The sequence below is a fragment of the Daphnia pulicaria genome, chromosome 1 (genome assembly GCF_021234035.1).
Source record: "Daphnia pulicaria isolate SC F1-1A chromosome 1, SC_F0-13Bv2, whole genome shotgun sequence".
Classification (NCBI taxonomy): Eukaryota; Metazoa; Arthropoda; class Branchiopoda; order Diplostraca; family Daphniidae; genus Daphnia; species Daphnia pulicaria.
In genome coordinates, this window is record NC_060913.1 from 42,060,208 (window position 1) to 42,088,025 (window position 27,818).

The 27,818-nt window shown below is 37.7% G+C and overlaps 1 protein-coding gene, 3 long non-coding RNA genes and 1 pseudogene across 5 annotated transcripts; 3 read left to right on the top strand and 2 right to left on the bottom strand.

Moving 5' to 3' along the window:
• Nucleotides 1-6,157: 6,157 nt before the first annotated feature.
• LOC124339157 lies at nt 6,158-12,346 on the bottom strand. 2 transcript variants are annotated; one of them, XR_006918010.1, is made up of 9 exons: nt 12,163-12,346; nt 11,182-11,346; nt 8,376-8,577; nt 7,789-8,287; nt 7,322-7,529; nt 7,206-7,281; nt 7,031-7,133; nt 6,364-6,761; nt 6,158-6,294 (listed from the first exon to the last, which is right to left on the bottom strand). It is a non-coding gene; the product is annotated as an uncharacterized LOC124339157 (long non-coding RNA). The 2 variants fall into 2 exon arrangements; XR_006918009.1 differs by lacking the exon at nt 7,031-7,133 and having other exon boundaries at nt 6,158-6,761; nt 12,163-12,345.
• Nucleotides 12,347-13,055: 709 nt separating this feature from the next.
• On the top strand, nt 13,056-13,172 carry LOC124321943 (annotated as a pseudogene).
• A 276-nt stretch (nt 13,173-13,448) lies between these two features.
• LOC124339081 lies at nt 13,449-15,030 on the top strand. Its single transcript, XM_046792861.1, has 4 exons — nt 13,449-13,507; nt 13,565-14,493; nt 14,566-14,700; nt 14,777-15,030. The coding sequence occupies exons 1-2, from the start codon at nt 13,478-13,480 to the stop codon at nt 14,315-14,317; spliced, it is 783 nt and encodes a 260-aa protein (XP_046648817.1). The 5' UTR covers nt 13,449-13,477; the 3' UTR covers nt 14,318-14,493; nt 14,566-14,700; nt 14,777-15,030.
• Nucleotides 15,031-19,429: 4,399 nt separating this feature from the next.
• Nucleotides 19,430-20,609, top strand: LOC124339173. Its single transcript, XR_006918011.1, has 2 exons — nt 19,430-19,718; nt 19,781-20,609. It is a non-coding gene; the product is annotated as an uncharacterized LOC124339173 (long non-coding RNA).
• On the bottom strand, nt 20,594-27,716 carry LOC124339146. Its single transcript, XR_006918008.1, has 12 exons — nt 27,487-27,716; nt 26,506-26,670; nt 23,700-23,901; nt 23,113-23,611; nt 22,646-22,853; nt 22,530-22,605; nt 22,355-22,457; nt 21,688-22,085; nt 21,455-21,618; nt 21,215-21,388; nt 20,931-21,145; nt 20,594-20,805 (listed from the first exon to the last, which is right to left on the bottom strand). It is a non-coding gene; the product is annotated as an uncharacterized LOC124339146 (long non-coding RNA).
• Between the last annotated feature and the right edge of the window lie 102 nt (nt 27,717-27,818).

A 27,818-nucleotide genomic window follows, 5' to 3' on the forward strand; every position in this document is an offset into this window, starting at 1 on the left:
CCGTGATGACGCAATCTTTGATGACGCAACAACCAGCATCACCGCAAGATGTCTATAGCATCTCCGTGATGACGAAATCTTCAAGTAAGGTAGTCACTGGGCAGATTTCCCACGATAAAATCTATTACGGGCAGATGATTAAGCTACAGAAAAGCGAATTGCCAAAGAGTCCAACTTTACGCTAGAAAAAAGTTTCCCGGGTTCAAACAGGGCTCAGGTTACTCGTTTGCGAATAACGTTAAGTAGCTAATCCGCTAAAAAATGAGGAAAACAAACAATAGTTAAATAGATCTGTTAAACCTTCACAAAAAAAAAATTGTGTTTAGAAAAGAAATCTTTTTTTATTAAATTTACAAAATTATGTATATAATATCTTCCAACTCCATAAAACTTCCTTAAAAATAATAAAAAAAAAGTCTTACCCCGGGTATTGAACAGATGGCTCACGGCCCTCTTGCACTTGGCGTGAGGCAAAAGGCTCATACCACTGGCGCAACTGTTCCCCTTAGATAAGCGAAGTTTTGGTCATTATAAATGCGTATTTTATCAGTTTAGTCCATAATGTACAATAAATGTTTATTCTCACTATGCACTCTTCTCTCTTCTTCCTTGCCCAGGAAATATCTATGCAAAGCTAATCAAGATGGACCTGCCCTGTCTTGATTGACTGTATGTGCGAATTACATTCAGTAGCTAATCCGCTAAAAAATGAAGAAAACAAACAATAGTTAAATAGATCTGTTAAACCTTCACAAAAAAAATTGTGTTTAGAAAAGAAATCTTTTTTTATTAAATTTACAAAATTATGTATATAATATCTTCCAACTCCATAAAACTTCCTTAAAAATAATAAAAAAAAAGTCTTACCCCGGGTATTGAACAGCTGGCTCACGGCCCTCTTGCACTTGGCGCGAGGCACAAGGCTCATACCACTGGCGCAACTGTTCCCCTTAGATAAGCGAAGTTTTGGTCATTATAAATGCGTATTTTATCAGTTTAGTCCATAATGTACAATAAATGGTTATTCTCACTATGCACTCTTCTGTCTTCTTCCTTGCCCAGGAAATATCTATGCAAAGCTAATCAAGATGGACCTGCCCTGTCTTGATTGACTGTATGTGCGAATTACATTAAGTAGCTAATCCGCTAAAAAATGAGGAAAACAAACAATAGTTAAATAGATCTGTTAAACCTTCACAAAAAAAAACATTGTGTTTAGAAAAGAAATATCTTTTTATTAAATTTACAAGATTATGTATATAATATCTTCCAACTCCATTCAACTTCCTTAAATATAATTTAAAAAAAAGTCTTACCCCGGGTATTGAACAGCTGGCTCACGGCCCTCTTGCACTTGGCGCGAGGCACAAGGCTCATACCACTGGCGCAACTGTTCCCCTTAGATAAGCGAAGTTTTGGTCATTATAAATGCGTATTTTATCAGTTTAGTCCATAATGTACAATAAATGGTTATTCTCACTATGCACTCTTCTCTCTTCTTCCTTGCCCAGGAAATATCTATGCAAAGCTAACCAAGATGGACCCGCCCTGTCTTGATTGACTGTATTTGCGAATAACATTAAGTAGCTAATCCGCTAAAAAATGAGGAAAACAAACAATAGTTAAATAGATCTGTTAAACCTTCACAAAAAAAAATTGTGTTTAGAAAAGAAATCTTTTTTTATTAAATTTACAAAATTATGTATATAATATCTTCCAACTCCATAAAACTTCCTTAAAAATAATAAAAAAAAAAGTCTTACCCCGGGTATTGAACAGCTGGCCCACGGCCCTCTTGCACTTGGCGCGAGGCACAAGGCTCATACCACTGGCGCAACTGTTCCCCTTAGATAAGCGAAGTTTTGGTCACTATAAATGCGTATTTTATCAGTTTAGTCCATAATGTACAATAAATGGTTATTCTCACTATGCACTCTTCTCTCTTCTTCCTTGCCCAGGAAATATCTATGCAAAGCTAATCAAGATGGACCTGCCCTGTCTTGATTGACTGTATGTGCGAATTGCATTAAGTAGCTAATCCGCTAAAAAATGAGGAAAACAAACAATAGTTAAATAGATCTGTTAAACCTTCACAAAAAAAAATTGTGTTTAGAAAAGAAACCTTTTTTTATTAAATTTACAAAATCATGTATATAATATCTTCCAACTCCATAAAACTTCCTTAAATATAATTTTAAAAAAAGTCTTACCCCGGGTATTGAACAGCTGGCCCACGGCCCTCTTGCACTTGGCGCGAGGCACAAGGCTCATACCACTGGCGCAACTGTTCCCCTTAGATAAGCGAAGTTTTGGTCATTATAAATGCGTATTTTATCAGTTTAGTCCATAATGTACAATAAATGGTTATTCTCACTATGCACTCTTCTCTCTTCTTCCTTGCCCAGGAAATATCTATGCAAAGCTAATCAAGATGGACCTGCCCTGTCTTGATTGACTGTATTTGCGAATAACATTAAGTAGCTAATCCGCTAAAAAATGAGGAAAACAAACAATAGTTAAATAGATCTGTTAAACCTTCACAAAAAAAAATTGTGTTTAGAAAAGAAATCTTTTTTTATTAAATTTACAAAATTATGTATATAATATCTTCCAACTCCATAAAACTTCCTTAAAAATAATTAAAAAAAAGTCTTACCCCGGGTATCGAACAGCTGGCTCACGGCCCTCTTGCACTTGGCGCGAGGCACAAGGCTCATACCACTGGCGCAACTGTTCCCCTTAGATAAGCGAAGTTTTGGTCATTATAAATGCGTATTTTATCAGTTTAGTCCATAATGTACAATAAATGGTTATTCTCACTATGCACTCTTCTGTCTTCTTCCTTGCCCAGGAAATATCTATGCAAAGCTAATCAAGATGGATCTGCCCTGTCTTGATTGACTGTATGTGCGAATTACATTAAGTAGCTAATCCGCTAAAAAATGAGGAAAACAAACAATAGTTAAATAGATCTGTTAAACCTTCACAAAAAAAAATTGTGTTTAGAAAAGAAATCTTTTTTTATTAAATTTACAAAATTATGTATATAATATCTTCCAACTCCATAAAACTTCCTTAAAAATAATATAAAAAAAAGTCTTACCCCGGGTATTGAACAGCTGGCTCACGGCCCTCTTGCACTTGGCGCGAGGCACAAGGCTCATACCACTGGCGCAACTGTTCCCCTTAGATAAGCGAAGTTTTGGTCATTATAAATGCGTATTTTATCAGTTTAGTCTATAATGTACAATAAATGTTTATTCTCACTATGCACTCTTCTCTCTTCTTCCTTGCCCAGGAAATATCTATGCAAAGCTAACCAAGATGGACCCGCCCTGTCTTGATTGACTGTATTTGCGAATTGCATTAAGTAGCTAATCCGCTAAAAAATGAGGAAAACAAACAATAGTTAAATAGATCTGTTAAACCTTAAAAAAAATTGTTTTTCGAACAGAAATCTCTTTTTATTAAATTTACAAAATTATGTATATAATATATTCCAACTCCATAAAACTTCCTTAAAAATAATAAAAAAAAAGTCTTACCCCGGGTATTGAACAGCTGGCTCACGGCCCTCTTGCACTTGGCGCGAGGCACAAGGCTCATACCACTGGCGCAACTGTTCCCCCTAGATAAGCGAAGTTTTGGTCATTATAAATGCGTATTTTATCAGTTTAGTCCATAATGTACAATAAATGGTTATTCTCACTATGCACTCTTCTCTCTTCTTCCTTGCCCAGGAAATATCTATGCAAAGCTAACCAAGATGGACCCGCCCTGTCTTGATTGACTGTATTTGAGAATTGCATTAAGTAGCTAATCCGCTAAAAAATGAGGAAAACAAACAATAGTTAAATAGATCTGTTAAACCTTAAAAAAAAAATTTTTTCGAACAGAAATCTCTTTTTATTAAATTTACAAAATTATGTATATAATATCTTCCAACTCCATAAAACTTCCTTAAAAATAATAAAAAAAAAGTCTTACCCCGGGTATTGAACAGCTGGCTCACGGCCCTCTTGCACTTGGCGCGAGGCACAAGGCTCATACCACTGGCGCAACTGTTCCCCCTAGATAAGCGAAGTTTTGGTCATTATAAATGCGTATTTTATCAGTTTAGTCCATAATGTACAATAAATGGTTATTCTCACTATGCACTCTTCTCTCTTCTTCCTTGCCCAGGAAATATCTATGCAAAGCTAACCAAGATGGACCCGCCCTGTCTTGATTGACTGTATTTGAGAATTGCATTAAGTAGCTAATCCGCTAAAAAATGAGGAAAACAAACAATAGTTAAATAGATCTGTTAAACCTTAAAAAAAAAATTTTTTCGAACAGAAATCTCTTTTTATTAAATTTACAAAATTATGTATATAATATCTTCCAACTCCATAAAACTTCCTTAAAAATAATAAAAAAAAAGTCTTACCCCGGGTATTGAACAGCTGGCTCACGGCCCTCTTGCACTTGGCGCGAGGCACAAGGCTCATACCACTGGCGCAACTGTTCCCCTTAGATAAGCGAAGTTTTGGTCATTATAAATGCGTATTTTATCAGTTTAGTCCATAATGTACAATAAATGGTTATTCTCACTATGCACTCTTCTCTCTTCTTCCTTGCCCAGGAAATATCTATGCAAAGCTAATCAAGATGGACCTGCCCTGTCTTGATTGACTGTATGTGCGAATTGCATTAAGTAGCTAATCCGCTAAAATATGAGAAAAACAAACAATAGTTAAATAGATCTGTTAAACCTTCACAAAAAAAAATTGTGTTTAGAAAAGAAATCTTTTTTTATTAAATTTACAAAATTATGTATATACGAGTAACCTGAGCCCCGTTTGAATCCGGGGAATTTTGGTCTAGCGTTAAGTTGGACTGTTTTGCTTTTCGCTTTTCTGTAGCACGATCTGCCCGTAAAAGAATTTATCGTGAGAAATCTGCCCAGTACCTTACTTGAAGATTTCGTCATCACGGCGAGACATCTGGTGGTGATGCTGGTTGTTACGTCATCAAAGATTGCGTCATCACGGCGACGACATCTAGTGGTGATTGACATGTTTGGGCATGTTCCATTTTGGGGGAGGAGCCTGTGTTGACACAGACACAGGCTCCTCCCCCAAAATTGTCCGTGACAGACACAGGCTCCTCCCCCAAAAGCTTGTTCTTTTAAGATAGAAAAGCAAGCTTATCAGCTCGCCGCGAAGGGATAGTCGTAAGCCAGTTGAAAACTGTCTTAAATGATAAATTCAGGGCCTATTGTTAAGTCGGACTTATTCACAATTCACACTTTTCTTCACATACTTTTTGGTTTTAAAAGGGGTTTTTCTGTCACAGTCCAATATCCTTGCAAGTTATTTACGTTTAGTTTGCTCAACTCAAATGTACCTATTTTTACACATAAAGTTCAATAATTGAATTTAAAAATAACCATCTTTAAGTTTAATAGCTGCAAAACTTAAATACAAATCAAATCTGGTTATTGCGTCATGGTTGGGTAATCAAAGATTGCGTCATCACGGCGATGCTATGAACATCTGGTGGTTTTTAATCATGTTTAACCATCCATAACGTATATATTTCAATAAAAAATATTCGACAAGAATTAATTTTAAACTTAACACGTTATTTTAAACTTAACACGTTAAGTAAATGACAAGCACGTTAAGAATGGAAAGTGGAATTTAAACCTAAGGTAAAAAAGTTGTAGTCGCCACCGCAAGATGTCACCAGTCATTAAGTGAAAAAGTTGTAGTCGCCACCGCAAGATGTCACTCATCAATTATTTTAACAGTTTTTCATTAATTACAGGAGAACTAATCAAGCAAATGAAATAACTTTTGTTCTGGTCGCACCGCATATTTTTTGTCTAATTTTTAAGACCAAAAAGTCCGAAATCTGTCATGAAACACCCGAGCTATGGAGCGTTACATACATACATACAGACAGACAGACAGACAGACAGACAAAGTGACATAGCTTTTTTTTTTCTGCGTATGCGATTATTAGCTTCGCCCTTCGGGCTCGCAATTATATATGGAATATCTTCCAACTCCATAAAACTTCCTTAAAAATAATAAAAAAAAAGTCTTACCCCGGGTATTGAACAGCTGGCTCACGGCCCTCTTGCACTTGGCGCGAGGCACAAGGCATGAATTTGGAAGACATTTTCAGTCGGTGGCTGGAAAATGTGAAAATGTCTGAGTTTTGACGCGACGCTCGCGCCACCTGGCGGCCGGAGGACATAAGCGCTACATTATGCAAGGCATACCCAGAGGGCATACCTGTCTGGAGCTGAAAATTGGTTGCATGCTTTCATTCCGAAGTGGAAAATGCTATGAATGTAAGAAATAAATCACTAACAATATGAACAATAAACATGCCTGAACACATTCCAAGAGGCAAGAACGGAAGTTAGGTAAAATAAAACATGCCTATGTTACAATAAAATGGTAACCTTTCTTAGGATGCAAGAAGGGAATGCTAACTTAACAAATCTGAAATGATACCATACCACATTTAGTGGGTTGGAGGACAGAATGACAGATTTCTTTGGAAGGACATGGTCTTCTATGTTCTCAACATTTTTGGTTATCTCTGAATATCAACCCAAAAATACTTATCAATAAAATACACGCAAACACTGAGCAGACACAAATCAAGTGAAACCATGCCAAAATGTCAGCACCATGAAAAGCTGAGAACAGCAAGCACATTAGATTGCTTTACCAGAGACTGCTCCAACAAACACCAACCACCTGCTTCAAAGCAAAGTGAAATAATACAATTTTTAAAATGTTATTAGTTTAAAGTGAAACGCTACACTAAAGGGAGCATCAATTGGCACAACCCAACAGAATAAATTAAAGAGTTCAAGCTTAAATTGAAGAAGATATTGTTCTACTTAAATAAATATCAAAACAAAATCACCCAGGTAATGGACTAGAGAAAATTTGTAACTAGGAAGATCCATTAGAAAACAATTCACTCGATAAATATTGAATAAAACTACAATTTCAACTCAATTTACCTGTTTGATAGTCTTCCCACACAGGTAAGTAGATAAGGTTTACTTCAATTGCCATCAATTCTCACTTCATCACAATACCGAGGTAAGACATTAATAGGAACCACTGTAATTAAGTCACAACATTTAAATACACATTTTCCAAAGGACAATAATTGACAGCTAAAATTCCAGTTACCTTGTTGTAATCCACGGAGATCTGGCGAACCGTCGACCAGAATCGATCACGTGCTGGTAATGGAATGTCCTTCCCACTGTAATGCAGTCAGAAATGTTTTAATTAATCCTTGTTACCTTTTCTAGATCTATAAATTAAATCTACAATTTCAATAAATTTTCTTCAAAGTTTGACGCGACGAACTGCAAATTCTCATTACACCTTTCGAAGTCCTGTGAGAAAATTTGCAAATGAACAGCAGAGTGCAGACAGCAGAAAACGCCAAACGTTCTTTGGTGGAAGATGAGTGGCGTTGGCGTTGCCAATTTGGTGCAACTCGGCCGTCTAATAAAATATATTTTGCAACTCTTCCAATATAGAATTTTTGTTTTTCAAAATATGAATTCCAAGATTAATTACAGATTAAGATCACTTGTTTTTTTCTCTCTATAAGAGTAGAAATGTTTCTTAGGAATTAGTTACTTGGGTATGTTAGTTGCATAGGATCATTTTTCGAAAGCATTACAGACATTATAGAATAGGATGTTAATCTATAGCTCTTTTGTTGAGGAGTGAAAAGGACTGAAAAAGACACTCCACTTACAGACAACAATAAAACATTAGCTGCCTCTAAATGAGATTGGAGATAATCCAACTGATGGTGTAAATGGGTAAGTAGGGAATCTGCTTTGGAGCCAGGTGGTCGCTCAGGCTAGCAATCGAAAAATGTCATGTCCACTACAAGTTGGTCGTTCTTCTGGCAGGCATATGCATTCCAGGGCTTGGAAAGTTTGCGTCGACGACAATCGGGCTAGCCTGATACGTAAGTAAGCCTCGTAATAACTCCTTGATACTATCAGGCTGTAAGGGTATCCAGTCGACGTAAATAAGGGATCAACCAACGACAAAGTTTTGGTTTTAAAAAATCAACATCACAGCTATCCGTGATTAGATGACAAACGCTCAGTTCGCTCATGCCGTCGAGTCTTTCCAAGTTGAAATGTTATTGCTGGAGGTTGTAGACAAAGATGTGTTCCAAGTGAGGTACGTTTCCTTCTAGACCAGCAAGTTTGACAAAAGCCAACGGGTTCTCTACCTACATACTATCAAATATAACAAATGTGTATCACCAATATTATCAGTACCTACAACATAACATACATACTACCTACATAACAAATCAAACCAAACCTTAGTTTCTCGATGTCCGCAGCTCGTGTTCCATAGAACAGACTTACAAGGTCGGTGGTTAGTTCAATTCCCATGGAGATGAAAGGTCTCATTGTTTCGCTTCTTCACTGTAATTGATCAACAGTGTTTATTTCTAATAATTGATCCACATCGACAGCCATAGGGGCGACTAGGCATTCACACCGATCTGACTTTGTAGTCCCTGTTGTTGCTCCCATTAAAAAAATAAAATAAAATCCTCACCGACATCACATTCGGGTAAAAGGAGCGGAATTCAAAAGGCGGAAAGGTGTCAGGGAAGCAAGAACATATACGTCCGTGAGGTAGCGTTTGGGGTCCACTGAGAGTGAACATAACAGAGACGGTTTGACATTTAGGCATTTACCCTGGCGGAAAAAACCTCCCGCCGATTCCAACGCTGTTGAGACCGTTCGAAAAACAAACAAAAAAAAGACTGGACAAAGGCGCTGTCCTGCGGCATGAGGTCCACTCATTAAAGTTTATCTTGTAACAAGGCAATCGATCTAGAAACTGCAGCAAAATTCGTCGTGTTGATATCAGCATAAATGTTTCGCTCCACTATCAAATTGTGCCAGCCTCTGTTTTCTTTGCCTTCCTTGTTGAAGATACCAAGTTACGAATCTTAAAAATCAATGGGACCCCATACTGCCTTCTTACGACGTCCTCCCTCTATGACAATTACTCCGCCTAGATCAGTATTTGAAAAATTTAAACGGCTAAATTGTCAGTGAAATAAAAATAATTATTTACTCAACCTCGACTTCACTTTAATACACAACATGAACATTAATCACAGCTTACACTATGATTTGTGACTAAATATTTTTTTCTTTAAGCTTCAAATCTATAATATTACGAAATTAATAATATGTAACTGGTGTTTTTTTCTCCTATCTTAATAAATTTCTACTTTTATGTTGATCAATCAACCATCGGGGATGACATGAAAATTCGTTTAGAATAGAACTCGAATAGAGAGGGGTTGAATTCAGGACTGCTCAACGTAAGAGTAGAAATTCTTAATTAAGGAGAAACAATATCAGTATCATAATAATTGATCATTGTTTGTAATTATGTGGTTATTTCATTAGCAGTAATCATTTAAAGTCAATAGAATTTAAATCAAATCAAATTATGCAAAAACAAGCCCAATTGGCGGTTGCTAACAACCTACGACACACCCAAACCTTGATAAAGACCGGCAGTTAATGGAAAGTTCAGTTATACGATTGATTTTCATCATCTTTGAAATACAAAAATGGCACGAGGACAGCAAAACCGAAATGGAACCCACACGAGAAAATTGACGAAAAAGCAGAAGCTGGCGCTTGCATCGAAAAGGCTTACCCACGGTCAGGAAAAAAAGGCTATCCTTATCACAAAAATCTTGGCAAGAGCTCTCTTCCTTTTCAAACGAGAATTGACACAGTTTCTCAAGTCATGGGGATTGGCCCCTCGCAAATATCAAGACACGCCCACCCTTCTCAAGAAAATGATTGACTATAATCAACAGATACCGAATTTCTTTGGAACCACCAAACGTCGAGTGGAAGTCGTTACCGCAACGCTACTTAAGGCCACTTATGGCAGAAACGCCGTCTTCCACGGTGTTTTACCCGTTGTCTGGAGGGAATGGAAAAAGTTTCTCCGAGCTTGGATTACAGTGGCGAACATGATTGGGGCCAAGTCGCTAGCCCAAAAGTTACGAAAAATGATGACGCGTCTACTTTCCTCGCACGGACGACGACCCTACACCGTGTCGAAAAACACTATTTTCATGAGTATGGCTTCGGAAGAGACGACTAAATGGACATCCTCCAAACGATCGGCCGCCATCGCGATTGGGCACATAGTTTTCGACACTTTTCTTCAAAATGTGGCACCGAACCTTCGCACATTCATCGATTCAAATAACATCAGACCGAATTGGACTTCCGTGTTGGACGCATATGAGCTGAGTAAGCTCATTTTGGACAAATGCAGCGCCGACTGCTTTTTCGTTCCGCCCGGGACGCAAGATGAAGATGAATTGATAACAAGACTGGAAGGAGCGATGGAGGGGCGGCATGCGGTAAGTCACGATAAGCAAGAGAACGTCTTCTATAATTGGGAACCATACTTAAAGGATTGTGTTTATATACTGACAGCGATTCACTGTCCAGACGCAGCCGCACGCGTCCAGAAACGCCTTGATCGCCTCACTGCATCCAGAGACCAGGCCAAAAAACAATTTTCTGCATTAACAGCTCGCCGCGTCACTACCGTCCATCGCAGCTTCCTGCAAGCCAAAAAATCGCCCCAACTCAAAGGTAAGCCAGGAAAGTGGCCGAGGCCTAATAGTCGATGGTTGAAAGGAATGTGTCCGTCCCAAACGATCGGGGACGCCTTTAGATTCCGACTCAAGAACAAGGTTCACAAGATTCTTCATTAACCGAATTTCGATTCTCTAAATTCTCTTGATTGTTGCTGCTAAGTCGCTGATACGTTGACCGTAATTCTGAATACAAAAGTTGTCGATTTGAAAATTTTCTATCTAGTCTCGTCTTTCATTCAGTTGCAATTAGTTATGAATAATTAAATGGATAACTCATGACTCATGAGAAGCAAAAATACGAAGCGGTAAAATGATCTGACAATAAAGCCGGTCAAATACCACATATGTCAGAAATTCTATCAATCCTCACTGAACAAATTTGTTTCTCAACTGAGGCTGGTATAACAAAGAGCCAAACAACACACACTTGGCACTTCCAAACGAATACAAGGGAAATTGTCAGATACATACCTGTTAGATATACTGTTGAAGACATAGTGGCATTCTCCATCATGAAATTGCAGTCAGCCAACCGTCTAACTTTACTGCTGTTTGGTCACCAACTGCTTGTTGAAAAGGGTAGACAAATTCACGCGGGATGCGGTGGTGAACCCCAATGTTGGCACACCTTCAAACCTGGAACACAAAAAGATTGCACAGCAGTTAGGATAACAACTTCGGAAATAAAACAGTAAATTAGTCTCAATTTGAATTTGTTCTTTACGCTTGCATTCTAAAAATACACAAATCTTACTGGATAATAATAAAAGATTGATTTTTAAAAAGTATTTCATAGAAAGTCAGTGATCAGCTGGGTGAGAATGATCAGGTCATCAATTTCAACCCTCTTCTTTGAATCTGGAACGTGTAGGCAAAATTCAGGCTTCCATTAACTTTTACATTTTTCTCATTGGCTACTCACTTTTCTTAAGCTGGGATATTTTGTTATACATTGTGAAGCTATGATCCATGACTATCCACATGTAAATTGGAGAAATTGTTATATTAACCATGCATTGTGTCTATAGTTTTAGGAGTAGGCTACAGTGGCTACAGCTAGTTCAACCTTGTTACGAGATATTCTTCTTAAACGGATTCTTCCAAAGGCACAGACAATTCTAAAAGTCAAACAGTAATTGGAAAGTATAGACTTGTCGTGCATCAGCTAAATGATGCTGTAACATTGGCTAAGAATCACACGAAAAATTTCCCAATAGTTCCACCATTTTCAGTATGGAGATATTATAAGTCATATGCAAGAGAAACCATCGACGCCTCACCTCTCGTACCGATGAGATCTTATTCTAAGAGATGTAGAATGCTTAACTGTTTTCTCACATTTTATCGGTTACTATACCTACACATTTTCAACCACGCGTAAGGGGACGCGATACTTGTGATAACAACACATGAATTTTAGATCAGGCAATGAACAAACAAAAGAATACTTACGTCAATGAACTTTTTAAGCAATTAATTCAATTTCACTCTACTTTGTAAAACTACTCCTCTCCCCACGACTGGTTAATGTATATTGTAAAGGCCGGTCACTCAGCCACAATCTGTTTCAATCACGCTCTCTTCAGAACAGCATCAGAGTGGCAGACCGGCAGGGTGGAGAATGCAGACGAACTTCCGTTTTAACAGCGATGCCATTTTAGCTCGACGGAGTTTAATCAAATGTTTGATAAGTCAATCAGAGAGTCAATCAAAACAATCTCAATTAAATTCATTTGTCGACTGTCGTATCAAAGTAGACTAGTAGAGGCCTCTTTAATTTAATTTAATCTTTGTATTTAATCTTTAATTTAATAGAAATGCACCAATAATATTTTATTTTACCAAAATTTTCCGAAGAGACAAAAAGTCTGGATCTCGTCTTCTTCATCTCACAACAAATAAGATTTTTGATAAGAATGACATGATCGGCTTCCACTCTGCTGGTTTCTCTGTGTGTAAACCTGAAAAATATGAAAATTGACTAGAAGTCACTATAGAGGTTGCCTTGCACTGATGGATCATAAAGGATAATTGCTGTCTAGGAGGAGAAAATCGAGAAATTTCTGAAATCTAAAAATGAATCCGGATCTGTTATGTTAAAAAGTGGAAATGTTCAATGTCTTTTATCCATGATCTTATCAGTATAACCATATTAAGAGCAAAATGGACGTCGCTGTTGAAATACGAATATTACCAAAAATTCGTAGGAAAAAAACAAAAACAGTTGGCCGAGAGGTGGGAGCGTACGCTATACGCAGGCTGTTTAATCCAAGGAGGAATTTTATTTTTTGTATTTTTTTCTATTCATCCATTGGGACTGGGAGGGTAATTTTTCATTTTTGAATGTCAACGCCATATCACGAGAACGCACCTGGTCTCGTCAGCTCCCAGAAGTTAAGTTACGTCGAGTCCCGTTAGTACTTGGAAGGGTGACCGCTTGGGAATACGGGATGTCGTTGGCGATGAATAGTTTGTTTTCAATAACAAATTTCTTGAAATTTTTTTTTTCAATCTGGAGATTACCTGGGCAAGGAAGAAGAGAGAAGAGTGCCTAGTGAGAATAACCATATATTGTAGATTATGGACTAAACTGATAAAATACGAATGTATAATGACCAAAAATTCGATTAACTAAGAGGAACAGTTGTGCCAGTGGTAGGAGTCTTAGTGGAGTCAAGATATGAAAAAAAGGGGGGTTACCGGGAACAAATTGCAACACGGAATTTTTTTCATGAGCTTTGTTTTTGAATATAATTTTAATATAAAGATGCCAGCATTTCATCACTCTCTTTTGCAGGTTAGATTTTCTTTTACATAAAAATGGCAGTATTTTTTATTTTATTGTTGCTATTAGGTTTTAGTACTCGGGTTTCTGTTGACGGCTGTTGTAGCCGATCCCCGCAGACAATTTGATGCCAATGACGTAAGGCCAACAGTACATAACAGTAAGGGCGCATTGCGCCAACAACGGGCTGCCTGCCCGGAAGATTATTCGCCTTGCCTGTGCGAATTGACTGCCAACGGGATCGAAGTCACTTGCGTCGATATTCCCGTCGCCGATATTGCCAACGTCTTTTACCGCACCCGAAACATCGACCTATACCAGGTCGTCTTGACGGCCTCTGGTTCGGGATCTGTCGATTTGCCCGCCGACCTCTTGAAAGACAAACGCGTTGAACGCATTTACCTGGGCTGCCAGGTCAACGCTTCCCCCAAACTCGGCCTCACTATTGCGTCTTCGACTTTTGAATTCACGCGGTTCAACACGACCGTCTTCGGCATCTTGAACTGCGATCTGGCCGGACAGACGGACATGCAATACCTGAACGATTTTTTAATTCTCAACACTTTGAGAATTGACGATTGCGATAACATTGAAGCCATCGAAAGCCTACCCACTTCTACCTTACCCGCCCTCAAGGAAATGATTGTCGTCAACTGCACAGGACTGGAAAATGTCACCTTTCCCGATTTGACTCCGGCCCAGATTGGAGCTGTTGCAATTGGAAGGCAACGGGTTGACCGATGCGGCCGTCAACAGCATTTTAGTTTCCGTTGCCAGTTCCTCGTCGTCCAGTTCATTGCAGAAATTGGTTTTGTCGAATGAGTACACGATGACCAAAGTCCCAAGGATCGCTTCTTTCTCTAAATTGGCTTTGTATGACGTCAGTTTCAACGCCATCCCTTTCATGAGCCAATCAAATTTGATTTTCAACGCACCTGTTAACTTGGTCAGCCTCAAAAATATCGGATTGACCGCCATCGAAGGCGGGGGTTTCTTGGGTAAGCCTGTGTTTACATAAGGCAAATAAAATGTCTTTCTCTGTTTATCTTTTTTTACATCTTTTTGGGCAGGTGACTACTCAAAGGCATTTGTCTACTTGGAGAACAATAAACTGACCGAGTTTAGGGAGGACGTCTTCAAATCGATGCTGCAGCAGATGGCCGCTCAGCCTGTCGGTTCTGGAGGTCAAGTTTTCGTCACTGGAAGTAATTTCAAAATTGATTGAGACTGATATGGCCGTATGTTGCTGACACGATATAATGACTCGCATTTTTCTATCAGATCCTTTTGATTGCGGTTGCGGTTTGGCCTGGTTGATCCGAGACAATCCAGCTCTCCTACCCAGTGTCCAGGACGGAGTTTGCGGCGGATTCTTTAGTTTCGAGGACCTCAATCCTGATTCCTATGCAAACTGTTAACTTGGGTCAAACTGCTGAAATTTATTTTTATAGAATTTGGTAATCCCCTTCAGCGTCTTGCTTTATTAATTACTTAAACATTATGGTAAGCAATATACGATTCATTCCTGTCAACATCAAAATTATTGTCTTTGATTATTTATCGTCACTATTGTTCCCGTATCAGTTAGATTAATTTAGTTTTTTACGAGTTGGAGTTGACCCCCCACCCCCACTCTTTGCGGCTTCATTTTCGTTTCATAAGAATAAAAATTAGAATTTTAAGCGGAAAAATTAAGAAAAGTTGATGGACTCTGTATTACCCTTTTCTGAATCCCGTTGTTAATTACCTAGCTCTCATTAACTCCATTCCACTCATGTGGAATTTTGCATCAATTCTACTGGTACACATTGCGATTGTCTACGTTTAATATTTGTAAAAAAATAGTGAGTAGTCTAAAATCAAATTTTTCAGATGAAAAAAAATGCGTTTAGAACATAAATTTCTTTATTAAATTTACAAAATCATGTATGTAATATTTTCCAACTTCATAAAACTTCCTTAAAAATAATTTAAAAAAAAATCTTACCCCGGGTATTGAACAGCTGGCTCACGGCACTCTAGCACTTGGCGCAAGGCACAAGGCTGATACCACTGGCGCAACTGTTCCCCTTATATTAGCGAATTTTTGGTCATTATAAATGCGTATTTTATCAGTTTAGTCTATAATGTACAAAATATGGTTATTCTCACTACGCACTCTTCTCTCTTCTTCCTTGCCAAGGTAATCTCCCTATGCAAAGTCTATCAAGATGGACTGCCCTGTCTTGATTGACTGTATGTGCGAATTACAAGTAATCCGCTAAGTAATGAGGAAAACAAACAATAGTTATATGGATCTGTTAAAACTTGCACAGAAAAAATCAATTGCGTTTAGAACAGGAATCTCTGTTTATTAAATTTACAAAATCATGTATTTATTATTTTCAAACTCTAAATAACTCTCTTAAAAAATAAAATTTAAAAGTTGTCCCCGAGGATCGAACAGCTGACTTACGGTTCCGTAGCACCTGGCTTCCACTTTTCGGCCAACTGTTCGTATTATTTATACGAATATTTGGTAATATATGCGCATTTTACGGCATTTTATCAGTTTCGTCCATTATGTAAATAATAATGTTATTCTCACTACGTACTCTTCTCTCTTCTTCCTTGCAAAGGTAATTTCCCTATGCAAATTCAATCAAGATGGTCTTGCCCTTTCTTGATTGAATGTATGTGCGAATTACAGCAAGTAATCCGCTAAAGAATGAGGAAAACAAACAATAGTTAAATGGATCTTTTAAAACTTGCACAGAAAAAAAAATTGCGTCTAGAACAGGACTACCCGTACAATGTATATAATATTTTCCTACTTCATAAAACTTCCCTTAAAATAAAAAATATAAAAAGTCTTACCCGGGTAATACGGTATAAAATACGCATTTATAATGCCAAAAAATTTGCTTATCTAGGAGGAACAGTTGGCCGAGTGGTTGGAGCCTTGTGCCTTGTGCCTTGTGCTACGGTGCCGTACGCCATCTGTTCAATACCCGGGTAAGCCTTTATTTTTTTTTTTATTTTTAAGGAAGTTTTATGAAGTTGGAAAATATCATATACATAATTTTGTAAATTTAATTAGAAAATTTCTGTTCTAAACGCAATTTTTTTTTCTGTGCGAGTTTTAACAGATCCATTTAAGTGATTTAACTATTGTTTGTTTTCCTCATTATTTAGCGGATTACTTCCTGCGAGGGGTTGTCAACTCAAAAAAATCCTCGTACACCCTCGGATTTTTTCAAAAAAATCCCTAAAAAATCCCAAAAATCCCAAAAATCAAAAAAATCAAAAAATCAAAAAAATCCCAAAAATCCCAAAATTCCAAGAATTTTGGTTTAATAAATCGACAAAATTTTACAAGAATCGATTTTTTTCGTTATCGATATTGGATGTCTTGTGATTGTACCTACCCCCTAGGTAAACATTTTGTTACCCCCAATGCATATCTATGTTCTGAACTCAATGCTCATGGGTTAATTATGTTAATAGTCAGGCTAGGAAAAGACAACACACCACAGCTGTTCAAACCTTGGTTTTTTTCTAGTCAGCCATGCGAGTCATATTTCAAGGCTTGTCGCTCTTTTTCACCGGTTGGGAGCACCCAATTGACGTTTACATTGCTCGATTTTTTAATTCACCGATGTAGGAAGGCTGATGCCCACATTCGTTTAACATCCCTCGGTTCAGCTGATAACATTGTGTATCCGAGGCATATTAAAAACCAAGAACGTTATGGCAGCCTGTCGGAGGAAACATACCTGTGCGACACACTTCCTTCTTTGGATGAAATTAAAAATACGATGGAAAAGGCTAGGGTCGACGCCAAAATGGAATTGGAAGCACTGGGGGTTTGTTTAGGCGACTCAGATGACAAAATTTTCAATTTTGACGCGCGTTTAGCCTTTAAATTAAGCGAGTCGTTGGAAGCGCCAGCCCCTACTGATGATGACGCTTTTGAATTTGATGAATGTGAAGAAGTTGCTTGCGAAGGAGAGGATACTTTTAATTTCATTGATTCCTATGAAAAGAGTTTATTGAAATCAATTGAAGGCGCGCAGCTTACAGATTACAGTTCCTTGTTAGAAAGCAGACTGATAAAATATTGCGAAAAGGAAAAGCCAGTTCGTGATACTGACCAAGAGATTTTGTCTAGTCCTTTTATCGTAATAACAAGAGACAAGAGAAGATGGGGCCGTAGTAACTTTTAAAAAGCAGACAATAGTATGGCTTTGTGAAAATGGAGTTAAAAAACAGAGTAACGATCGCCTCAAAAGAGTTACTCAGAGCTCAAATTTCTTACTTGCACAAAAATTGATTATAAATTTTCCGGAAAAAAGGAAAATTCGTATTGGGGATTGGTGTATGTTTAAGAGTGATGTAACTGGTAAAGGTAAAAAAAAGAAACAAAGAGTTTTGGTGGGACGTGTACTTTCTTTTATGTTGATGTCCGGGGGGAAAAATGAGATGAAACAAATCATTTATAACTGGGACGGAGAGAAAAATGTGGGTGCTCAATGTGATTGGTATTGTTTTGATCATGTCAACCAGCAATTAACAGGAAGACTTATCGAGCAGCCAATGTTTGCGCACGGGTATCATTGCTGTAGTAATTATATATGTAGTTTGCCTCCCCCTGTGATAAATAATGAGTCCCAACTTTTGTTTTCTTCCGATATCAGTGTTATGGAAATGAAAAACTTAATAAAAGGATTCTGTCTTTAACTTGTTTATTACATAATTTAAAAAAATTTTGCAAAATATCTTAAAAATCCTGAAAAATCACGAAAATCTTTAAAAAGTCGAAAAAATCTTAAGAAAATCTAAAAATCCCCCAAAAAATCCAAAAAATCGTAGAAAATCTGAAAAAATCAAAAAATCTGAAAAAATCTGAAAAAATCTGAAAAAATCTGAAAAAATCCAAAAAATCTGAAAAATTGATTTTTGGATTTAAGATCCGTACACCTTCGGATCGAGTTGACAACCCCTCGACTTCCTGTAATTCACATACACAGTCAATCAAGACAGGGCAAGTCAATCTTGATTGACTATACGCATAGTGATTACCTTGGCAAGGAAGAAGAGTGCGTAGTGAGAATAACCATATTTTGTACATTATAGACTAAACTGATAAAATACGCATATATAATGCCAACAAATTCATTTATCTAGGAGGAACAGTTGGCCGAGTGGTTGTAGCCTTGTGCCTTGTGCCTTGTGCTACGGTGCCGTACGCCATCTGTTCAATACCCGGGTAAGCCTTTGTTTTTTTGTTTATTTTTAAGGAAGTTTTATGGAGTTGGAATAAATTATAAACATAATTTTGTAAATTTAATTTTAAAAAATTTCTTCTAAACGCATTTTTTTTCTGTGCGGGTTTTAACAGATCCATTTAAGTGATTTAACTATTGTTTGTTTTCCTCATTATTTAGCGGATTACTTCCTGTAATTCGCATACACAGTCAATCAAGACAGGGCAAGTCAATCTTGATTGACTACGCATAGTGATTACCTTGCCAAGGAAGAAGAGTGCGTTAGGCATTATATATGCGTATTTTATCAGTTTAGTCTATAATGTACAAAATATGGTTATTCTCACAACGCACTCTTCTTCCTTGCCAAGGTAATCACTATGCGTATAGTCAATCAAGATTGACTTGCCCTGTCTTGATTGACTGTGTATGCGAATTACAGGAAGTAATCCGCTAAATAATGAGGAAAACAAACAATAGTTAAATCACTTAAATGGATCTGTTAAAACTCTCACAGAAACGAAATTGCGTTTAGAACAGAAATTTTTTTAATTAAACTTACTAAATCTTGTATATAATATTTTCCTACTTCATAAAACTTACTTTAAAATAAAAAATAAAAAAAGTCTTACCCGGGTATTGAACAGATGGCGTGCGGCACCGTAGCACAAGGCACAAGGAACAAGGCTCCAGCCACTCGGCCAACTGTTCCTCTTAAATAGATGTTTTTTTTTTGTCATTGTGTATGCGTATTTTATCAGTTTAGTCCATAATGTACCATATGTGGTTATTCTCACTACGCACTCTTCTTCATTGCCCAGGAAATCTCTCTATGCGAAGCTAATCAAGATGGACTTGCCCTGTCTTGATTGACTGTGTGTAATAAACTTGTTAGTTTAATCCCTCGTCCGCCCTCGTCGCTGTTCCAAACCTTATCCACTAGTGGAATATGCCGAAAGATGTTGAACTTATTCCAGGTATCTTCTCATTATCTTTTTTTTTTACTGCATTCTTAGTTAGTCATTTTCTTTCATTTCAGGTTAACCCTTCGCCATCGTGCTATAGAAGTTGACGGTTAAAGAAGAGCTTGCTTTCGATCAATAACAATAAATTAGGTAAATGTAGATAAATTACAAGTGCATGGGCTCCCTTCTATTCTGTGGCCCCGTTTCCCTAACTAACCACCTACGGAGGGCTCTGGTCGAACGGGGACTTGAACGGTTCATGTTCTGAAGAAAATTTTTGGAGGGACAAGAGTCTAATCAGGCAGTCTACTATGATCCCAAGCAAAAATTGCCTCGCACTCTAAGCTTCTATCTTCTTCCCTGTCCGGGTAATCTCTCTGGGCAGAGTCAATCAAGGTAGTCTCCCCCTATCTAGATTGGATGTGCGAGGCCTAGCAACTAATGGAAATTTGCGTTTGGTTATTTAAACTTCAGCAGTATATCGTTTATTTCATTTTATGTTAGACTATTTATTTAGCTAGAATGAAAAAAGGAAAATTTCGCTTTGAAGTATATTGTTTATTATGTTATTATTCATGAATAAGTAGTTATGAGAATAAGTATATTAAGTTGTAACAGGATTATTTATAAATATATTTCATAGAAATGTGGTTAAATGGTGTAAGCAATAAATGTATAGGTGTATGTTTATAAGATTAATAAAGTTGAAGATATTTATAATTACCGAATCAATTTCTTCGACAAAACACTTCAACATTTCTTTTAAATATTTAAGTCTCCCTCCCACCTCCTCGTTGCTTTCCCAATCTTTGATTTGTTTACTATTTGGCAAAATGACAATTTAACATACTGTTTGAAACTTCCGCAACATGAAACCATCATCAAGGTACAGTCACAGTTCAATTTATGCAAAAAGTCTTTTACCAGCAGGCTGCAACAACATATCAAATTAGACAGCAGCTATGGGAGCATAATCTAGAAACAAAATCAAATTAAATTAATCTTCAGATTCAGGCCATGTGAAAAATTGTTTGGCAGAGTTGAATTATGAAATTCAGCATCTCCATTGACACCGTCAACGTCAAATGGCTATCGAAACCTACAGGGAAAAAGACAGATTTAGTTTCAGACAGAAATTGGTTAATGACATCAAAGGAATTAAAGTTAATGAAGAAAGTTAGCCACATCTTACTGCAAGTTCAATGAATACACAAACATTATTACCTTGTCCACTATGCTGTTATCTGTTCATAGGATGCTATGTAGAGCAAGCAGGAGAAGACATATTTTCGGCAACATGAGACACAATTTCAAGTCAAGTACTTTTTTTTTATTAAATCTTTAACTAATTTAGTAGCATGTGGTCCCACGACAGCAATGTAGCTCCGACTTGGCTGAGTTCTCAATTTCTGCAATATATCAGCAAAGCAGTCTGATCCCTGAACATAAACTAATAAAATCTTTAAAATCTATTGCATTATTGCAGGGATATTGATCAATATATTTACTTAAATTGGTCTGAAGTGCTTCTTCACGGGACGAGACGTACAGCAAACTCGTACAGCAGGTACAGGTAATAATAGACGCCTAGACGACATTCGGCAAAATGGACAGCAGTTTTGGCCCACGTGATCAGATTATTTCGCCAAAAGGAAATTACAGGAGGATGGATTACGCATTGCCTATAGAATCACACATTAATATGTAACATTTAGTAAATTGAAGAAAAAGTTTCAAACTAGAATTACCAATTAGTTTTTATGACCATGATGAATTTGGAAGACATTTTCAGTCGGTGGCTGGAAAATGTGAAAATGTCTGAGTTTTGACGCGACGCTCGCGCCACCTGGCGGCCGGAGGACATAAGCGCTACATTATGCAAGGCATACCCAGAGGGCATACCTGTCTGGAGCTGAAAATTGGTTGCATGCTTTCATTCCGAAGTGGAAAATGCTATGAATGTAAGAAATAAATCACTAACAATATGAACAATAAACATGCCTGAACACATTCCAAGAGGCAAGAACGGAAGTTAGGTAAAATAAAACATGCCTATGTTACAATAAAATGGTAACCTTTCTTAGGATGCAAGAAGGGAATGCTAACTTAACAAATCTGAAATGATACCATACCACATTTAGTGGGTTGGAGGACAGAATGACAGATTTCTTTGGAAGGACATGGTCTTCTATGTTCTCAACATTTTTGGTTATCTCTGAATATCAACCCAAAAATACTTATCAATAAAATACACGCAAACACTGAGCAGACACAAATCAAGTGAAACCATGCCAAAATGTCAGCACCATGAAAAGCTGAGAACAGCAAGCACATTAGATTGCTTTACCAGAGACTGCTCCAACAAACACCAACCACCTGCTTCAAAGCAAAGTGAAATAATACAATTTTTAAAATGTTATTAGTTTAAAGTGAAACGCTACACTAAAGGGAGCATCAATTGGCACAACCCAACAGAATAAATTAAAGAGTTCAAGCTTAAATTGAAGAAGATATTGTTCTACTTAAATAAATATCAAAACAAAATCACCCAGGTAATGGACTAGAGAAAATTTGTAACTAGGAAGATCCATTAGAAAACAATTCACTCGATAAATATTGAATAAAACTACAATTTCAACTCAATTTACCTGTTTGATAGTCTTCCCACACAGGTAAGTAGATAAGGTTTACTTCAATTGCCATCAATTCTCACTTCATCACAATACCGAGGTAAGACATTAATAGGAACCACTGTAATTAAGTCACAACATTTAAATACACATTTTCCAAAGGACAATAATTGACAGCTAAAATTCCAGTTACCTTGTTGTAATCCACGGAGATCTGGCGAACCGTCGACCAGAATCGATCACGTGCTGGTAATGGAATGTCCTTCCCACTGTAATGCAGTCAGAAATGTTTTAATTAATCCTTGTTACCTTTTCTAGATCTATAAATTAAATCTACAATTTCAATAAATTTTCTTCAAAGTTTGACGCGACGAACTGCAAATTCTCATTACACCTTTCGAAGTCCTGTGAGAAAATTTGCAAATGAACAGCAGAGTGCAGACAGCAGAAAACGCCAAACGTTCTTTGGTGGAAGATGAGTGGCGTTGGCGTTGCCAATTTGGTGCAACTCGGCCGTCTAATAAAATATATTTTGCAACTCTTCCAATATAGAATTTTTGTTTTTCAAAATATGAATTCCAAGATTAATTACAGATTAAGATCACTTGTTTTTTTCTCTCTATAAGAGTAGAAATGTTTCTTAGGAATTAGTTACTTGGGTATGTTAGTTGCATAGGATCATTTTTCGAAAGCATTACAGACATTATAGAATAGGATGTTAATCTATAGCTCTTTTGTTGAGGAGTGAAAAGGACTGAAAAAGACACTCCACTTACAGACAACAATAAAACATTAGCTGCCTCTAAATGAGATTGGAGATAATCCAACTGATGGTGTAAATGGGTAAGTAGGGAATCTGCTTTGGAGCCAGGTGGTCGCTCAGGCTAGCAATCGAAAAATGTCATGTCCACTACAAGTTGGTCGTTCTTCTGGCAGGCATATGCATTCCAGGGCTTGGAAAGTTTGCGTCGACGACAATCGGGCTAGCCTGATACGTAAGTAAGCCTCGTAATAACTCCTTGATACTATCAGGCTGTAAGGGTATCCAGTCGACGTAAATAAGGGATCAACCAACGACAAAGTTTTGGTTTTAAAAAATCAACATCACAGCTATCCGTGATTAGATGACAAACGCTCAGTTCGCTCATGCCGTCGAGTCTTTCCAAGTTGAAATGTTATTGCTGGAGGTTGTAGACAAAGATGTGTTCCAAGTGAGGTACGTTTCCTTCTAGACCAGCAAGTTTGACAAAAGCCAACGGGTTCTCTACCTACATACTATCAAATATAACAAATGTGTATCACCAATATTATCAGTACCTACAACATAACATACATACTACCTACATAACAAATCAAACCAAACCTTAGTTTCTCGATGTCCGCAGCTCGTGTTCCATAGAACAGACTTACAAGGTCGGTGGTTAGTTCAATTCCCATGGAGATGAAAGGTCTCATTGTTTCGCTTCTTCACTGTAATTGATCAACAGTGTTTATTTCTAATAATTGATCCACATCGACAGCCATAGGGGCGACTAGGCATTCACACCGATCTGACTTTGTAGTCCCTGTTGTTGCTCCCATTAAAAAAATAAAATAAAATCCTCACCGACATCACATTCGGGTAAAAGGAGCGGAATTCAAAAGGCGGAAAGGTGTCAGGGAAGCAAGAACATATACGTCCGTGAGGTAGCGTTTGGGGTCCACTGAGAGTGAACATAACAGAGACGGTTTGACATTTAGGCATTTACCCTGGCGGAAAAAACCTCCCGCCGATTCCAACGCTGTTGAGACCGTTCGAAAAACAAACAAAAAAAAGACTGGACAAAGGCGCTGTCCTGCGGCATGAGGTCCACTCATTAAAGTTTATCTTGTAACAAGGCAATCGATCTAGAAACTGCAGCAAAATTCGTCGTGTTGATATCAGCATAAATGTTTCGCTCCACTATCAAATTGTGCCAGCCTCTGTTTTCTTTGCCTTCCTTGTTGAAGATACCAAGTTACGAATCTTAAAAATCAATGGGACCCCATACTGCCTTCTTACGACGTCCTCCCTCTATGACAATTACTCCGCCTAGATCAGTATTTGAAAAATTTAAACGGCTAAATTGTCAGTGAAATAAAAATAATTATTTACTCAACCTCGACTTCACTTTAATACACAACATGAACATTAATCACAGCTTACACTATGATTTGTGACTAAATATTTTTTTCTTTAAGCTTCAAATCTATAATATTACGAAATTAATAATATGTAACTGGTGTTTTTTTCTCCTATCTTAATAAATTTCTACTTTTATGTTGATCAATCAACCATCGGGGATGACATGAAAATTCGTTTAGAATAGAACTCGAATAGAGAGGGGTTGAATTCAGGACTGCTCAACGTAAGAGTAGAAATTCTTAATTAAGGAGAAACAATATCAGTATCATAATAATTGATCATTGTTTGTAATTATGTGGTTATTTCATTAGCAGTAATCATTTAAAGTCAATAGAATTTAAATCAAATCAAATTATGCAAAAACAAGCCCAATTGGCGGTTGCTAACAACCTACGACACACCCAAACCTTGATAAAGACCGGCAGTTAATGGAAAGTTCAGTTATACGATTGATTTTCATCATCTTTGAAATACAAAAATGGCACGAGGACAGCAAAACCGAAATGGAACCCACACGAGAAAATTGACGAAAAAGCAGAAGCTGGCGCTTGCATCGAAAAGGCTTACCCACGGTCAGGAAAAAAAGGCTATCCTTATCACAAAAATCTTGGCAAGAGCTCTCTTCCTTTTCAAACGAGAATTGACACAGTTTCTCAAGTCATGGGGATTGGCCCCTCGCAAATATCAAGACACGCCCACCCTTCTCAAGAAAATGATTGACTATAATCAACAGATACCGAATTTCTTTGGAACCACCAAACGTCGAGTGGAAGTCGTTACCGCAACGCTACTTAAGGCCACTTATGGCAGAAACGCCGTCTTCCACGGTGTTTTACCCGTTGTCTGGAGGGAATGGAAAAAGTTTCTCCGAGCTTGGATTACAGTGGCGAACATGATTGGGGCCAAGTCGCTAGCCCAAAAGTTACGAAAAATGATGACGCGTCTACTTTCCTCGCACGGACGACGACCCTACACCGTGTCGAAAAACACTATTTTCATGAGTATGGCTTCGGAAGAGACGACTAAATGGACATCCTCCAAACGATCGGCCGCCATCGCGATTGGGCACATAGTTTTCGACACTTTTCTTCAAAATGTGGCACCGAACCTTCGCACATTCATCGATTCAAATAACATCAGACCGAATTGGACTTCCGTGTTGGACGCATATGAGCTGAGTAAGCTCATTTTGGACAAATGCAGCGCCGACTGCTTTTTCGTTCCGCCCGGGACGCAAGATGAAGATGAATTGATAACAAGACTGGAAGGAGCGATGGAGGGGCGGCATGCGGTAAGTCACGATAAGCAAGAGAACGTCTTCTATAATTGGGAACCATACTTAAAGGATTGTGTTTATATACTGACAGCGATTCACTGTCCAGACGCAGCCGCACGCGTCCAGAAACGCCTTGATCGCCTCACTGCATCCAGAGACCAGGCCAAAAAACAATTTTCTGCATTAACAGCTCGCCGCGTCACTACCGTCCATCGCAGCTTCCTGCAAGCCAAAAAATCGCCCCAACTCAAAGGTAAGCCAGGAAAGTGGCCGAGGCCTAATAGTCGATGGTTGAAAGGAATGTGTCCGTCCCAAACGATCGGGGACGCCTTTAGATTCCGACTCAAGAACAAGGTTCACAAGATTCTTCATTAACCGAATTTCGATTCTCTAAATTCTCTTGATTGTTGCTGCTAAGTCGCTGATACGTTGACCGTAATTCTGAATACAAAAGTTGTCGATTTGAAAATTTTCTATCTAGTCTCGTCTTTCATTCAGTTGCAATTAGTTATGAATAATTAAATGGATAACTCATGACTCATGAGAAGCAAAAATACGAAGCGGTAAAATGATCTGACAATAAAGCCGGTCAAATACCACATATGTCAGAAATTCTATCAATCCTCACTGAACAAATTTGTTTCTCAACTGAGGCTGGTATAACAAAGAGCCAAACAACACACACTTGGCACTTCCAAACGAATACAAGGGAAATTGTCAGATACATACCTGTTAGATATACTGTTGAAGACATAGTGGCATTCTCCATCATGAAATTGCAGTCAGCCAACCGTCTAACTTTACTGCTGTTTGGTCACCAACTGCTTGTTGAAAAGGGTAGACAAATTCACGCGGGATGCGGTGGTGAACCCCAATGTTGGCACACCTTCAAACCTGGAACACAAAAAGATTGCACAGCAGTTAGGATAACAACTTCGGAAATAAAACAGTAAATTAGTCTCAATTTGAATTTGTTCTTTACGCTTGCATTCTAAAAATACACAAATCTTACTGGATAATAATAAAAGATTGATTTTTAAAAAGTATTTCATAGAAAGTCAGTGATCAGCTGGGTGAGAATGATCAGGTCATCAATTTCAACCCTCTTCTTTGAATCTGGAACGTGTAGGCAAAATTCAGGCTTCCATTAACTTTTACATTTTTCTCATTGGCTACTCACTTTTCTTAAGCTGGGATATTTTGTTATACATTGTGAAGCTATGATCCATGACTATCCACATGTAAATTGGAGAAATTGTTATATTAACCATGCATTGTGTCTATAGTTTTAGGAGTAGGCTACAGTGGCTACAGCTAGTTCAACCTTGTTACGAGATATTCTTCTTAAACGGATTCTTCCAAAGGCACAGACAATTCTAAAAGTCAAACAGTAATTGGAAAGTATAGACTTGTCGTGCATCAGCTAAATGATGCTGTAACATTGGCTAAGAATCACACGAAAAATTTCCCAATAGTTCCACCATTTTCAGTATGGAGATATTATAAGTCATATGCAAGAGAAACCATCGACGCCTCACCTCTCGTACCGATGAGATCTTATTCTAAGAGATGTAGAATGCTTAACTGTTTTCTCACATTTTATCGGTTACTATACCTACACATTTTCAACCACGCGTAAGGGGACGCGATACTTGTGATAACAACACATGAATTTTAGATCAGGCAATGAACAAACAAAAGAATACTTACGTCAATGAACTTTTTAAGCAATTAATTCAATTTCACTCTACTTTGTAAAACTACTCCTCTCCCCACGACTGGTTAATGTATATTGTAAAGGCCGGTCACTCAGCCACAATCTGTTTCAATCACGCTCTCTTCAGAACAGCATCAGAGTGGCAGACTGGCAGGGTGCTGAATGCAGACGAACTTCCGTTTTAACAGCGTTGCCATTTTAGCTCGACGGAGTTTAATCAAATGTTTGATAAGTGAATCAAAACAATCTCCATTAAATTCATTTGTCGTATCAAAGTAGACTAGTAGAGGCCTCTTTAATTTAATTTAATCTTTGTATTTAATCT

Bases quoted from the DNA above. Each gene is read 5' to 3' on its own strand.
- LOC124339081 (XM_046792861.1), top strand. From the start codon at position 13,478: ATGCCAGCATTTCATCACTCTCTTTTGCAG. The intron at 13,508-13,564 runs GTTAGATTTTCT...TGTTGCTATTAG, and splicing joins TTCATCACTCTCTTTTGCAG to GTTTTAGTACTCGGGTTTCT.